Here is a 16,657-nt window from a genome sequence, read left to right as displayed (position 1 = left end):
GGACTTCGGTACTCTATTTAAGAGTAGGTTATAATAGAGTCTATTATATGAAGATAAGGTTGAAAATTGTGCTCCTTTAACATGTTTTCAGCCACTGAATGTTGTATGTTTTAATGTGATTCATCTGTTTATGTTACAACGTATTATTTTTATTTAAATTACAGATCCAGGTTATATCAGGTGAGTACAGTATTGATCTCTGTCTATTCATCAACATGACAGCAGTAGATTACATCTCGTTTTATACTTAATTTATGATCAATGTTTATCTTTTAATTACAGACCTGTTCAGTCTCAGGGACCCAATCAGGACTCATCTGCAGACCAGAAGACCAATCAGAGTGGAGCTCCTGATGATGTGTACTGCCCACTGCAGCACGGTCAGTCTCTAGACAGACAGACAGCTCACTCCTCATGCATTGAAGGAAGCATGAACTCAGTTCGGGGCTCTCCCCAGGCTGGTAGACTCAGGGAGAGTAGGATTACAGCTTGGGCAATTGGCACTGGGGGAAAAAATGGGTTACAAAAATTGTGGGATAAAAATCTAAGTGTAAAAAATTATAATTAATTATAGTGTTAGTTAGTTAGGTTAGTTTATTTTTGTCCTTTTTAGACAAACAAGTATAGAACAGTATCAGTAAAGCACCTTAAAATGGTCTGAAAAGGTGTTGGCTGAAGCTAAAGCTTATTTTGCCTACCGCATTTAAATACAAAATCTAATATCAAATCTGATCAATGAACATAGTTTTGTAATTTGATTTAACAAAACTGAAAATCAATTGATAAATACGTTTACTTTACCAAGTAAGAAAAGAACAAACTAAACCCATAAAAACAGTGTGTAATAATACTTGTTATTAAAGTGACAATAATGCTTCTATATCAACACTACATTATAGTATGTAATAATACTTTTTTATTATAGATATATTAGATACAATAAGAGATGAAAGTTGACAGTTGTCTTGTCTCACACTATGCCACAGCAATAGCATAACGGCATATGAGCTTCTATTAATATAGAAGTAAAATATGGCAGGCAAAAGTTACTTTCTCTAGCAACTAATCACTTATATAATAATGCAGTAACTCAGTTACTTTTCGATAGCAGTAACTATTAAGTATTACTAATTACACATTTTAAGTAACATGCCCAACAAAACACTCCTGACAAGTTCTTCTGACAAGGACAACTCTAAACTCTAGTCTAATTTGAATTAATTTATAACTTTAATACATGCATTAAAGTTGATCAGTTCAGGTGTGTTTGTTTTTCCCCTGCTTATTAGCAGAATAATTAACTAAATTGAAACCATGTTTAACGTAAAAAAATAATAATCAATTTGTCCACTTTAATGTTTATTTATTGACCTTTAGCCACCACAAGCATCTATGGAGTAATCAATGGACCTGATGATGACTATGATGGTACAGTATATACAGTTTAAATGTCCCCAAATCATACTGTTGTCCAGAGTTATTGATATTTTAATATTCTCATGTCATACTGTTGTCCAGTTATTCATATTTTAATGTCCTCATGTCATACTGTTGTCCAGATATTCATATTTCAATATTCTCATGGCATACTGTTGTCCAGTTATTCATATTTTAATGTCCTCATGTCATACTGTTGTCCAGATCTAGTCATATTTTGACGTCAAGTGGTTGTAGAGTAAATGTCCAGTAAGCAGATATATCTTAGATTTATTAATTTTTTTAGATGCAATGGATGTTGAATTCAGTGAACGCCCAAATGAGAGGTGAATAATTATACCTATTCATCATATTCATCAAACTGTTCAAATTATGACCCACATTCTATAAGTCTGCTGACTGTCTTTCACCTCCTGTTTCCCTCACAGAATCACCAAGAAGGAATGAGCCCAGTGTGTAAGATGAAACTCTTTGATAATGGATGTGGAGGTAATTAAGTTGTATTATTCTACAGTTATGAAGTATGATGACAGTAGATGAAAATGGCACATATTCAATGACAGCCTAGCTAGCCTGTGCATTTATTGTAACTTTGTTCCAGGTCCTCAGATGGAGACGTGTAGAACAACCCAACATGACAGAAGGTTCAAGCATCAAATCACCATAGAAATGAGTTATAGAGAAACCTTTATTGTCACATCACAGATTTACAGGTGCAATGTTTTAGCGTAAAAGAGCCATCATTTGCTGTTTTCAGGAAAAGGTGGAAATAATAGAGATTGAAAGAAAACAAGGAGAACAGTATTATTAGTGAATATATTATACAGTACACAAGGTTAGAAGATAAACATTGCAGTGGAATGAGGCAGTTATCCTGGTTTTAATGGGTTAAAGCAGTGGTTCTCAAAGGGGTGTCCGGGGACCCCCAGGGGTCATTGAGGGGTCTCCAGGGGGTCCCCATCATAAACAGTTCAGCTGAACCACTCCATATTAAAAAAATGAAACACTGGAAAATTTTAAAAATGTTTCAAACATTTTAACAACACAAATCTTCTATGGGGTGGGGGGGGGGGAGGGGGGTCCCTGGCACAAAATATTTCAGATGGAGGTCCGCCGCCAAATACATATTAATTTGGGGGTCCTTGACATGAAAATGTTTGAGAACCACTGGTTCAAAGAACAATAGGAAAAAATGTAATTATTGCAACACATACTGTACATACTGTGTATATAGTTTCAATGTACAAATTATAGATTATTTTTTATATTATACAGTTTAGACTGATGATAGGTTCTTGGTTTACCTGTGAGCCTAGATTATACTATTTCTATGCATTTGATGTGTTACCTCATATTTACCTTTCTTACTGTAAATAAGCGTCTGTACATTACATTGTAAATTGCACTGAAATATAGTCCCTTGTTTGTATAATCTCACATGCAGGAGAGACATCATTTAGTTGTTTAGTTATAATGTTTATTATATGTTCTGCCATGACTGTGGGATAACTGGAGCTTTTAAGTATCAACTGTGGTAATGATGTTAAACATCTTGGATAAAATGTGAAAGACTTTTGGTGCACAATATTGTATAATACGTTTCCCATTATGACCACCAGGGGGTGCACTGGGAAGTAAGATAGAGCAACCTTAAAGATAATGACAATACTTAAAGGGATATTTCACTTTCAAAAAAACTTTGGGTAATTTTATCGTCTACTCAGGCTTTTGTGAGCACCCCGGACAGTTTTTAAGTTGCTTGATTCAGTATTTAGATATTTGATATTCATTTTATCAGCCACGCCCCCTTCCTATACAAACCCATTATAACTTCAAACTCAATTTTTAACATGTTTGATTCATCAAAAACACCCGTCCTTGGTACTGGTGACTCACCCTGCCCTCCTAATACGCGAGGGGGCTGTGTTTTTTCGATAACTTTTTTCATACATTCTTTATATATTTATTGGAAAATGAAAAAAATGTAATTACAATGTAATACAGCGTTTTTGATTAATCTAACATGTTAAAAATGGAGTTTGAAGTTATAATGGCTTTGTATAGGAAGGGGGCGTGGCTGATAAAATTCATAGCAAATATCTAAATACTGAATCAAGCAACTTAAAAACGGTCTGGGGGGCTCACAAAAGCCTTAGTAGACGCAAAAATTACCAAAAGTTTTTTTGAAAGTGAAATATCCCTTTAAGTTGATTGAAGGAACCTTTCTCTTGATGAAACAGACTAGACTTAATTAACTTAATTGGAAGGAGAGGAAATGTAATTGTTTTTAAAGATGATCTGCAGGTATCTATGGAGACAGCAGCATTGCTTCTTCAAGATGTGGACAGTGATCACATGGGCTCTTTGAGGCTAATCATGTCACTTTAAACACAAATTAAATTAATTAGGATGTATATTACTGTATAATAATAATCTTTCCTGTATAATAATAATAATAATCATTATTACTGTTATTACTGTTTGGTTTTCAAGTGGCTTTCTTTTCTTTCTTTCTTTACCCTGAATAGATTTTTGTTTTTATATGGCATGATAGTAATTACTGTATGTGTGCAATTTTAGTCTCCTCATTAACTTACATTGTAGTGAAACAACTCTCAAAGTGTCTCTTTAAGCACATAAATGAATGCGAACAAAGACGATTCTGCATAATTTTGTATAACATCACTAAACCACGTACAGCATTTTTATAATGTATGTGGGCAGCCACAGGTTGTCGCAAGTTTGATTCCAGGCCGTGTCAGCAATGTGTCGATGTGTGTCCCTGAGCAAGACTCTTAACCCCTAATTTCTCCCTGAGTGAATGGCTGCTCACTGCTCCTAGTAGGATGGGTAAATGCAGAGCAGAAATTTCACGTATGTGCAAATATACAGTGGCAAAACAAATAAGTGGGAACTAAATTATTATTAATCCCGATCCTGAGATTCAAAAATATACAGGGAGATGACATTTTTCACAAAACAATGTAAAACTGCTGAAAACCTACTTTTCTATCCACACCTTTTTATAGTTTTTTTAATTGCCTCTTTTATCTGTGATTATTTCCTTGAATGCTTTTTTATCTTTGTATCTTTGTTTGTAATTGATGTAACCAATTTTTTGGAAAAGCGCTTTAAAATAAAGTTTATTATTTGTAATTGTTAAATGACGCATCTATTCCTTGCAATCTATGATCTTCACCAGTACATGCAGGGTAACAGTCCCACACACACACGCACGCACGCACGCACGCACGCACGCACACTTTTCATTTTGTATTTGTATTGATTATTTCATATTTATATTAAGTATAGGTTATTTTTGTGTATTTAATTAGTATAGCCCGGTGGGGAATTGATCCCCAGCCCTGATTGGTTGGCTCTTCTCACACCCTGGCCGCTGGTTGGCTGTGGCTCTGGGTCCAACTATTTAAAAGTAAAGCCTCATTTTGCTCTGGTAGCTGGGAGGATCGGTGGCTGAAAAGCAACAAAGGCTCAATTCTTCTTCTTCTCCAAAATATACTTTATTTGATTCATTTGCCTTCGTAACCGTCTGCCTTAGTTAACAGAGTTGTTTGTTTGCCTTGAGTACGTTTTAGTTGCTTCTATTGTGCTTTGGTTAAGTTGTTTTGAGTTATTTGGTTTTCCTATAAATCTCAGATACCCATTTACTTAGTTTGTGTGTTTGATTTAATCTTTGTAAATAATTACCTAATTAGTCACAATGTAGGGGTGCTTGGTACTTTTATTTGGTGAATCCAATTCCCTCCGGCTTACTCCTGTTTTGTCACAGTCTGACCTAGGAGTGGGTGTGGGTGTGTCTGGATCTGGTGCCTGCCAGTGTGACCACCTGCATTCACTCACCTGCAATCATGCCCACAGTATTTAATGCTCTGCCTCTCTTCGACTCTTTGCCGGATTGTCTTGATTGCAAGCTCTCAAGCATTGTTCTGAAGCCAAGTTTCTAAGCCAAGTTTTGCCGTTACTGATCTCTGTTTTGTCCCCTAGACTTCGTTTTTGCCCAGCCCCTGCCGGTACCTCTGTCCTCGTTGACTCCCCCCCCCCCCCCCTGCTTCCCACAGTTTTGATTTTGCCTGCCCTTTGCATGTTTTGGAAGTTTTTGTGAATAAAACCTGCATGTTTTCAGTGCCGTCTGCATTCCGAGTCCTTCTACGTGTGCTTGACATGTTTAAGTTAGTTTAGGTAAGTAGGTTTATGTTATGTTCTACAACGTACCACCTACTGTATAAGGCACTGAACAATCTGGCTCCCCCCTACCTCTTCTCTCTCTAGGTCATCCTCAGACGAGCCCTCCATCATCGCCTCCAGTCTTCGACCTCCTCAAACCTCATGTCCCCTCCCGCTCCCTCAGGTCAGGTAACGCCAACCTCCTGGAGGTCCCCAAAACCAAGTACATTACCAGCTGGTAGCTTCACTGCTTGTAGCTACTGTTAGCTACTGCCCAACACTGCACACATCACCAATAAAGTCCTATCAGTTGACTAAAAATAAAATAAAAGCATTTATCAATGTGCTATAGCAGGGGTCTTCAACAGGGGGTCCCGGACCCCTAAGGGATCCTCAGAGTTACTACAAGGGGGGGGGGCGCCAAATCTTTGTACATAACTTTTGAACTAGACATCCTACAGAGACAAGTGACCCCATTGTTCTACGTAATGTTGGCACAAGGAACTGATTGAGAGGAGTATTGGCAGGATTTTTAACAAGTTTTATATATTAAAGGATATTTCACTTTCCATGTTTGTGTTCATTTTAACGTCTACTCAGGCTTTTGTTAACACCAGAGACCGTTTTTAAGTTGCTGATCAAATGTTATCAGACACGCCCCCTTCCTATACACAAACCCATTGTAACTTCAAACTCCATTTTAACCATGTTATATTCATTGAAAAGACACATCCTTGGTTCTGGTGACTGATATTGTCCTTCTAATGCGTGAGGGGGCTGTGTTTTTTCCATTACTTTTTTCATTTATTTTACTTTATTCGTTTATTTTCCCATTTTTTAAAATTGTATAAATGTTAAATTTTTGATACTTAAGACTTTCACTCCACTACATTTCAAAGACATATTATTGTACTTTTGACTCCACTACATTTCTAAGAAGGGAAAACAAAACGTACATGAATGACCCATTTAAGCCCTATTTACAAGATCTACAAGCTCACAGATCTGTGTTGGCTTTAAGTGGTTAAATGTTTTTCATATCAGTGTGTCACTCCAAGAGCAATACAGACTGTTTTTTTTTCTTTTCTTTTTTTGTTTTTTCTTTCAAACAAAAGCGGTGAGCTGGTGAAAGGTCCTTTATGTCAGTGGTTCTCAACCTGAGGGGACCTGGACAAACAACCTGGAACTGGACTGACACCTCTGAGGAGGCTGAGGTCCTTCGGGGACCTTTGGACCCCTGGGTCTGGGACCCTGACCTTTAGGCCCCTGGGCCTGGGTCCCTGACCTTTGGACCCCTGGGTCTGGGTCCCTGACCTTTAGGCCCCTGGGCCTTGGTCCCTGGCCTTTGGACCCCTGGGTCTGGGCCCCTGACATTTGGACCCCTGACATGCCTGTTCACGGATCCAGGTCTGTGTCAAGGACCCCCAATTTGAAAATATTTTGTGCCAGGTCTATTTGTGAGGTTTCTTGTTTTCTTTTTGATCAACATTTTTTATTTTATTTATTTGTATTATCTCATTTTGCTAGGGACCCCCTGGAACCTCCTCAAGGACCCCTTGGGGTCCCCAGACCCCCCATTGAGAAGCACTGATCTCCAGCATGGAGGATGTTACTGTTCATTGAACTGTTGCTTAGAACGTTTATTTATGGAGCTCTGGCTCCCTCTAGTGTCCTTTGTGTGTCATAGTCCAATTAGTTCAGAATACAACAACAGATAAAGATTGCCTGAATAGACGCACGCACGCACGCACACACTAGCGCACTAGCGCAACATGGCAGGTTTTTAATTATATTTCTTGTTAATTTCTTTTTCAAAACGAAAAACGTCTTCTAGAAATCTTTCACATCCCTAACTCCATCCCTAAACCTTTTAATAATAACTTTTTAAAAATACAATACTACAATACAGTACAACACTAGACAGGCTACAAGACTTAAAACATGAATTAAACAGTGGTTTACATTAAGAGGGGTTGTGTTGACCTAAAAGACAACAATAGTAAATCAAGTCATCAGCACTCAACACAATGCTGTAGCACTTTTGATAAGACACACAGGAAGAGAAAGAGTCTCAGAGATACGGATGTGAAACACGTTTTTTTTTAATTCGGACATCATGCACGTTACACCCTAAAGTGGCAACTTCCTACATTGCAACCTTTTCTTAAACTAATACTGTATGTCGTTGCTGTCGGGTGGAAACACTGTATGTCCTTTCCTTTTTTATTATTTAAAACAAGAAAAACTATCAAAATAGCAGATCTATAAGCTCACAATGTGTCACATCGTGTTTTCAGTAATTTTGTGCGACACTCTTGTATGATGAAGTAGGGCATTAATTTACGAAAAAATAATATGGAGACACAAGGTTTATGAAGTATGTATTCTACACATTTACTTTTACTATTCTAGATTGTCCATCTTCTCTGGTTTCTAAATGAGTTGGTGGGTGTGGGTGTGGGTGTGGGTGTGGGTGGGTGGGCGGGTGGCCAATAGATGCTTGAGCCAGAAGCAGAGGAGTCAAACTGCGTAGCTGTCACTGAGTTTTACTGAGTTTCACTCAGTTTTAGTCATTTTGTCACAATGAAATTCATATCAAACTCTGCAATAGCATGTAAGTACTTTATTTCTGTCTTATTTTAGTTTACTTTAAACATTAAATTGTATTTAGTCCAGACAGACTATCTGATAACACTGCTTCTTTTCGCTAACACGTTTTGCACTTTTTTCATTTACATTTATTTAACAAACATAAATCCCTATTTTGTTACAAAACAATGTTATTAAAAGGATGGAGTGAAGGTTTAATGTTTTTATGTTCAGGCTGAAAATTAATACTTACTTGTAACCTTACTCAACCTACTTTAATATATTTTTTGGAAAAAAAGTAATAAAAAAAAATATGGCCCCTCACGTATTAGGAGGGTAGTATGAGTTACCAGAACCAAGGACGTTTTTTTTAAAATGAATCTATCATGGTTAAAATGAGTTTGAAGTTACAATGGGTTTGTATAGGAAGTGTGTCTGATAAAATGAATATCAAATATCTAAATCTAAATCTAAATAAAGCAACTTAAAAGCTGTCTGTACTCATAAAAGCCTGAGTAGATGATAAAATGACCCAAATTATTTTTGAAAGTGAAATATCCCTTTAAGGAATATTATCAGATATCTGGCAAATCTGGGAACAAAGAAGTAGGTGGGAGGTATGAGAGGGTCTCGTCTAAAAGTTTAGTGGGCCTCTATAGCCATCAAGGCTACAGAGTGGGGCACTTGGAAGCCCAGGATGAGTGCTCGTTGACGGGTAGAGTGTGAGTGGGGCGAGTCGGTCCCTGGTGGTGATGGTTCTAAGACCTCCATGTGGTGCGCTGCTGTGCATTCGGCCAACAGGGGTCCCTATGTCAGGTCCCTGGTGGTGATGGTTCTAAGACCTCCATGTGGTGCGCTGCTGTGCATTCGGCCAACAGGGGTCCCTATGTCAGGTCCCTGGTGGTGATGGTTCTAAGACCTCCATGTGGTGCGCTGCTGTGCATTCGGCCAACAGGGGTCCCTATGTCAGCCTGGCTCACTGGATAGGACCGTTGATCCCAAGTGGACCTCCAGGCAGGTCGTGCTGGCTCCTATGCCTGAGATAGATGATAGAGGGTGGGCATAGGTGGTGAGCAGGGTCAGCCCCCGGTGGTGGTTGTAAGACCTCCATGTGGTGCATGGCTGTGTGTCAGGCACACAGGGATGTCCCTATGTCAGACTGGCTCACGGGAGAGTCTGTGTCTGGTTGTTTGGTATACTTCTAAGTCCGGTAGTATTCCCAAGGGTTCCCATTGACTTATCATTATGGCCCAGAGAGTCCTGGGCTGTTCACTTCTCTGCTCTTGCTGTTGTAAAGCTTCAGACAAAAATGAAAAAAGTTTGACCGCTCAAGCTACATAGAGGTGCTGTGATATTTGGTGTTTAAAACAAAACGTTTTTTTGTGAAAAGGTTACAGTAATCATTGCTATATTGTTTGTTCAGTAACAGTGTTAAATAGCTCTATATTGTAATCATTGCTATAGAGTGTTTGTTCAGTAACTGGCCCTCATTTATCAACGCAGCGTATAAACCGGCTTATATTTTTCCATATATTCGGCCGTACACCAACGTCGAAGTCACATTTATCAACGAATCCTACACAGCTGATCCGAGCCTACATTTGGTCCCAGGCTTGATAAATGTCACGGCTGAAACCTAGCGTCATTTAAATAACACGCCCTTAAATATTCTCAAAACGCCCCGATTTTACGACATGAAGAACGACCAGAATACGACCAAAGACATCAAAAGCCAATGAGAAAGAGTTTCCCCCGCCTGCCTCGCCGCACACGCACACGCCCTCTCTCTCTCTCGCTCTCTCTCTCTCTCTCTCTCTCTCTCTCTCTCTCTCTCTCTCTCTCTCTCTCTCTCTCTCTCTCTCTCTCTCTCACACACACTCACTCACTCACTCACTCACTCACTCACTCACTCACTCACTCACACACACACACACACACACACACACACACACACACACACACACACGCCCGCCCAGCTGTGTTTTTCATGTATTGTAATCCGTACCGAAGCGGTACAATCTTTGTCACATAGGCATGTAGCCTACATGAATGACATATTATGATACCAATCACATCGCCATGAATGGAATACGTTTGTATATTAATTTATTTAACCCATACCGAGCAGTGCACAAGCAGTCATGTAGGATATTCCCCGTGAGACTCGGACGGGCGGCAGTGGTTTCGGTCCGCCGTCCGCCACGTTAGTAAGAGATTGGATCGTCGGGTTTATATCCTTAACCCAGCCAGGTTGTAGCCTACATAACTCTCTCTGACATAACTCCATAACATAGGACAAGCTACTGTAAGTTTGTAGACCTCACTGTCCATGAAAAGATCGTCGGCAGTCCCGACCGCGGGACTCCCGAGTCCCGACGCAAAAGCGCTCGTATATTTTGAAAATAGCAGATCTACAAGCTCACAACACGTCGCGATGCGACCCGTTTTTGAGCTTGCAGATCTGCTATTTTAAAATAGCCAATGCAACTGAATGACTGTTAAAGCAGTTTGTTTAAATTACTTTATAAAATGTTATATTTTCACAGGGATTATTTATTAGTGTAGCCTATACATTTAGGAGTGGATTATGTGTCCAGATGCCTGTCAGACAGTCAGACAGACAATGCTGCTCCGCAGGTCTAGAATGGAATAAACGGGCGCAGCCAACGTCAACAACTGGTCTCGACCAGACGTGAGATCTCAGCGTAAGGTAGGATGAAGCCCACGTCAGGATATATTGATAAATGCCGAAAGGTGCGGTGATCTCGCCCTACGCCCATTATTTGGGCTGCACCGCGTTGATAAATGAGGGCCACTGTCTCTCCAGCTCTTTAGTAAACAGAAAATACATTTTCAGGTGGGATGTTTCAATTTCACCCAAGTAGAACATAAGATAGAAAAATGCATGAAAAAGAGAGGAAGAGAGAAATAGAGACAAAAAAAAAGAGAAAAAGAAAGAGAGTGAAACATTGAGAGAAACAGGAAGTCAGAGAGGAAAACATTAAGTATGACTCTATACATTGTTCGTGCAAAGAAAACCACATCTCTACTATGAAAAAAGCACCACAGAGAGCTCTCTTTGTCTCTCTCTCTCTCTCTCTCTCTCTCTCTCTCTCTCTCTCTCACACACACATTAACCTTTTGTTTCTGTCGTGCATCCCCCTCTCTCTCTCTCTCTGTTTGTCTCTCTCGCTCTTTCTCTCTCTCTCTCTCTCTCTCTCTCTCTCTCTCTCTCTCTCTCTCTCTCTCTCTCTCTCTCTCTCTCTCTCTCTCTCTCTCTTCACACAGTGGTGTACATCCTGGTCTGTTGTGGAGCTGCTCAAACAACAGGTGAGACAATGTAATGCATTGCATTTTGGGTAAAAAGTAAACGAAAAAACATGGTCCCTCGCGTGTGCGTGTGCGTGTGTGTGTGTGTGCACTGCACGCATGTTTGTGTATGCCCTATTCATTTTTACACTACTCTGAAATGGAGCTCTATAGCTTTGTGGTTATTGGGGTGCTAAGTGGTGATCACACTCATTCCCTGAGCTTTATTTTTATATTTTTTCATGTTCCACAAATGGTATATACTGAAGTGAACATGACACATATTTGACTGCTACTATACCGCTGTATGTTGTCTATATGCTACTGTAGAGATGGTTGAGTTTTGGTTTATTGTACTAAATCTCTATTGATTCCTATAACTTGTCTCCACACAGAATACATGTACCTTCCACTGGGAGCGGTCCTTGATTTTCTTCCAGATCTTACCTCTGTTACCAATCCCATCACTGGCGTCCTGTGGAAACAAGGCAGAGGAAAGGTGGCAGAATGGGTTGGTCCTTATGTGGATTACCACGGGACATATAGAGGCCGTACAGAATTGAGTAAAGCCACTGGAAAATTGCTGGTCAACTATATGACCATAGAAGACAGTGGAGAATATTCTGTGGAGATAAACGGTCGCATGCAGAGGAAGACTTACTATGTTCGAGTGATCAGTAAGTGTGAATTGTGTCCTGTGAAGGATACATGTTATGCTTATGTGTTGTACTTCTATCCATCATAATATACATATTTTTCAGTACACTTATGTCTGATACTCTGTTTTAACCATAACAGTGCAGATACATGGCAGAGTGAATTACATCCACACCCAACTGTTTAACACTGGATGTGTCACTACAATGCCAGCTGTGTGTTTAAATGTTTAATCCTCCTAGATTAGAAGTACCAAACAGAGACACCTTTCACCATGCTTTCATTTGTTCTGCTGTGAACCAAGTCAGAGAGATTGTTAAAAATATAAACAGCTTGTCATAAAAGATGGAAGAATGGAACCTTTTCACTGATTAAAGCTGCACTATGTAACTTTCCTCTTCTATCCCGGATTTGAACCCGGTTTCCTGCACAAGTGTCAATCTTTCGCCATTGAGCTAATAGAGCCTGTGTGTGTGTGTGTGTGTGTGTGTGTGTGTGTGTGTGTGTGTGTGTGTGTGTGTGTGTGTGTGTGTGTGTGTGTGTGTGTGTGTGTGTTGTGTGTGTGTGTGTGTGTGTGTGTGTGTGTGTCCTTTTCATTTTTACACAACTCTGAAATGGCAGTGAAACCCCAGTGACCACTATAGCTTGTGGTTACTGGGGTGCTAAGTGGTGCTCACACTCATTTCCTTATAGAGCTTTATTTTTACATTAAGTTTTTCATATTCCATATATGGTATATACTGAAGTGAACATGACACATATTTGACTCCTATATGTATGGTTGTCTATATGCTACTGTAGAGATGGAGAACACATCAGACACAAATGGACATAATCACACAAGAACATTGTTCATTCTTTCTTCCCCCAACAGAGAAAGTCCCAAAGCCAGCGGTGGTGATCAAGGAACCGTGTACATCTCACTCTACCAGCTGCACACTGGTCTGTGAAGGAGGGGACAGCACAGATTCAGGTCCGGTCACCTATCGCTGGAAGAAAGATCAAGGGGAATGGATGGTGTCTGGCTCTGGACAGAACACTTCACACTGGATCATCAACAGTGAGGAAGGGAAGAAGGTTGAAACATTGTTTTGTGAAATGAAAAACCCAGTCAGTGTGGAGCAGAGTGATGCCGTTGACAACCCACTCTATATCAAAGGTATGTAGTGAAAGATGTCGAAAATTAATTTCATTTCATTTTCTATTATATACTTTATGATGATTGGAGGGTTCCTTTATTTGATGTAATGCAATCACAAAAACCTGAGTTAATCTGGAAAGATGATGGGCAGAAGTTGGAGTGGTTGTTAATATCTTGGCGAGTAATGTGTTAATACAATGTAACTGTATGGTAGAGTATGTTAGTACAATACAACACATGGGGCGGCAGTGGCTCAGGGGTAGAGTAGCTGGGTAGATCCCGGGCTGGGGGGCTCCCCCAGAGTTGTGTCGAAGTGTCCTCGCTGAACCCCTAATTGCTCCCGATGAGCAGATTGGTGCCTTGCATGGTTTCCTCCGCCATCGGTGTATGAATGTGTGTGTGAATGGGTGAATGTAATGCACAATCTATGTAAAGCGCTTTGGATAAAAGCGCTATATAAATGCACCATTTACTATTTATTTACAATACAATTTCCAAAATGTTCCGTGTTAAATACTTGGAAAAATCAATCAGTCATAGGTGCTTGTGCCCTACTCATGGTCAAAATGTAAATCTATAAATATCTGCTGACGCACAATTGAAAGTTACAGCTCACAGCTGTGGTTCAGATCCACAGCTCTAAAAATTTGTTAAAGATGAATCTGTCTGTGATTCTACTTCATTTTCTCCGATGTCCAAAGACAATCCATATTTGTACCTTCTGATGCCGGCTGGAGTCTCCATCCTTCTGCTGATTCTGGGTCTGTTTCTCTGGGAGAAACGCAGAGGTATGTCAGCAATGTACACACACACACACACACACACACACACACACACACACACACACACACACACACACACACACACACACACACACACACACACACACACACACACACACATACACGAACTCGCCCCTGCTGACATAAACACTGTGCCTTTATCCTTACTTTTTGTAGAATATCGGTTTGATTTCTTATAATCCATCCATCCATCCGTCCGCCCATCCATCAATCTGTGATCTTGTCCGTAGCATTATGTCCAACATGGCTATGGTTACATGTATGGAAGATGGAGGAAGTCCTTTCTGTAGTCTATAGGTTTGAACTTTGTCGTCCGTCCGCCCGTCCGTCCGTCCGTCCGTGATCTTGTTACATTATGTCTAACACAGCAGCATGTTGTGTTGTCACTATGAGTCTAAAAACCCCAGCCTGCTTCATGCTGTCAGAGGCTATTTATTGTCCTGCAATACTTCACCTTGTTTTAAATGGAGGATGTCTTTTAGTTGTGGACATGCATCCTGTCTGAAGACAGCATACTGTATTGTGAATGAATAAATAAGACATTAGCAATGGCATAGCAATTTAAAAGTCAGTTCAAAGATTCATGGTACAACTTCTCTCTTTTTAAATTTACAGGTCCATGTTGTGTCAGGTAAGTACTGTGTTGATCTGTCTATTGATTGATTGAATTGTGTGTATATATATATATATATAGTGTATATATGTGTATATTTTTATGTTTTTAGACCTGTTCAGTCTCAGGGAACCAATCAGAGTGCAGCTCCTGATGATGTGTACCTCCCACTGCAGCACGGTCAGTCTTTCAACCAATCATGTTGAAGAACAATTCTGACAAGTCCTTGTGACAAGGATAATGGGTCTATTTTTCCATCTGAATTAAGAATATCTTTAAAAAACCTCATTAAACATTAACAATAATGTTTGTGGAAGTACATGAAAGTGTCTCAGTTTGTTTTGTGGTTGTTTTCCTAATTAGCAGGATAATTAACTAAATTAAAACAATGTTTGGAATAATAGAGATAAAAAGAACATTTATTTGTTTACCTTTAGGCGACACAAGCGTATATGGTGTAATCACTCATCCTGATGATGACTATGAAAATGGTAAAGTATCAACTTTTTAAACATTAAATCCAACGATTTTAAACACCCTGCTAAGCAGTAATAATATTATATTCATTTGTAATGTTTTATTGTTGTAACTGACTGCTGGTGTGCCAAAGACAAATTTCCATTTCATGTCAATTTAATGGACAATAAAGTTTTCTTTATCTTTATCTTCTCAGTTTGTCACACCACACAATAATGTGTTATAAACCAACTAGAATTGTTTTTATGATAAAACCAAAATGACAAGGTTTTGACAATTAGGTTTATGTCTATGTTTATTAAAGGATCCCCATTAGAGACACATGGATGAGCCTCTAGTGTTAGTCTAGTCTAGTCTTCCTGGGGTCCTGAACAAAGCAAATACAATACAAATGTACAATTATTATTTTATAAATAATAATAATAATATAGGTTTCAAAATCATGAAAAACCAAGCAGTATTCTCTCTGCTCTGAACTGTGGGGGCGTATCCACTGGAGCTCGTAATGTTAGCCAAGGAACCTTTTGAAAGGAAAATTCATGCTGGACGCCATGTACTCATGGGTGGCAAACATGAACCTCGTACTGGAAGTTCTATGAATTAAATTGCAGTGGATGGAGCCGGCTAGACCAGCTCACGAACAAACATTATTTCTGAACGATTGCGACCTTTGTCATATAATCGGTTCAGGAATAGAGCGTCGCAGTTCCCGCCCACTTCCTGTTTTTTTTGGTGCCGGAAGAAAAAACTCAATGCATTTTTCCATTGACATTTCCAAACATATTTATATCTATTAATTTAAGCCTCGAATCAAGCCATCATGACATGACATGAATCATGACCATAAACGTTTGATTCTGTGATTTTTTTTTTGTTGAAAACGGCAAAACAAAGGGTATTTATTAAATATAGTATATCATATAATTAAATATAAAATAAAAAAAAATCACAGAAAAAAACGTTTTATGGTCATGATTCATGTCATCTCGTGATGGCTTGATTCGAGGCTTAAATTAATAGATATAAATATTTTTGGAAATGTCAATGGAAAAATGCATTGAGTTTTTTCTTCCGGCACCAAAAAAAACAGGAAGTGGGCGGGAACTGCGACGCTCTATATAAAAGAAGACGTATCACAGGTTGTTTTCTAATCACTTGCTTTTCGATGTACACAGTATTTTATTGAGGCATCTAAACAGCAGCTTAAGAATAAGAAGTAGTTCGAAATCTTTGAAATGAAGAAACCTGCCTACCGATGATGTCACTGGTAGGCAGGTTTCTGAACTACCCACAGTCCACCAATGAGACACAGAGTAAGAAATGATGTCATCTTATAATGAGCATTAGTGAGGACCAATAGAGCACCGAAGTCTGACATAATTTACTCATCCTACCTGGGTCATGTTTTTACCCCCCATTTTGAATTCCCATAGACGTGTTTGATAT

At 39.3% G+C, this 16,657-nt stretch overlaps 1 protein-coding gene and 1 long non-coding RNA gene across 2 annotated transcripts in view; both read left to right on the top strand.

The window, feature by feature from the left end:
* Positions 1-14,767, top strand: part of LOC308096326 (uncharacterized protein) — a 44,487-nt gene extending 29,720 nt beyond the window's left edge. Inside the window, exons 8-11 of the mRNA XM_080443732.1 lie at positions 11,916-12,197; positions 13,052-13,336; positions 14,020-14,106; positions 14,737-14,767. Of these exons, the coding sequence (XP_080299858.1) occupies positions 11,916-12,197; positions 13,052-13,336; positions 14,020-14,106; positions 14,737-14,756 (674 nt within the window). The 3' untranslated portion in view covers positions 14,757-14,767. The remainder of the gene's footprint in view (positions 1-11,915; positions 12,198-13,051; positions 13,337-14,019; positions 14,107-14,736) is intronic.
* LOC308096328 lies at positions 136-2,654 on the top strand. Its single transcript, XR_013934140.1, has 6 exons — positions 136-380; positions 1,378-1,428; positions 1,724-1,763; positions 1,866-1,926; positions 2,039-2,186; positions 2,513-2,654. It is a non-coding gene; the product is annotated as an uncharacterized lncRNA (long non-coding RNA).
* Positions 14,768-16,657: the final 1,890 nt, after the last annotated feature.

The sequence above is a fragment of the Gymnoscopelus braueri genome (genome assembly GCF_963280865.1).
Source record: "Gymnoscopelus braueri genome assembly, chromosome: 12".
Lineage (NCBI taxonomy): Eukaryota > Metazoa > Chordata > Actinopteri > Myctophiformes > Myctophidae > Gymnoscopelus > Gymnoscopelus braueri.
Note: the sequence above shows the minus strand (reverse complement) of the source record. Positions and strands in the feature narration are given on the sequence as shown.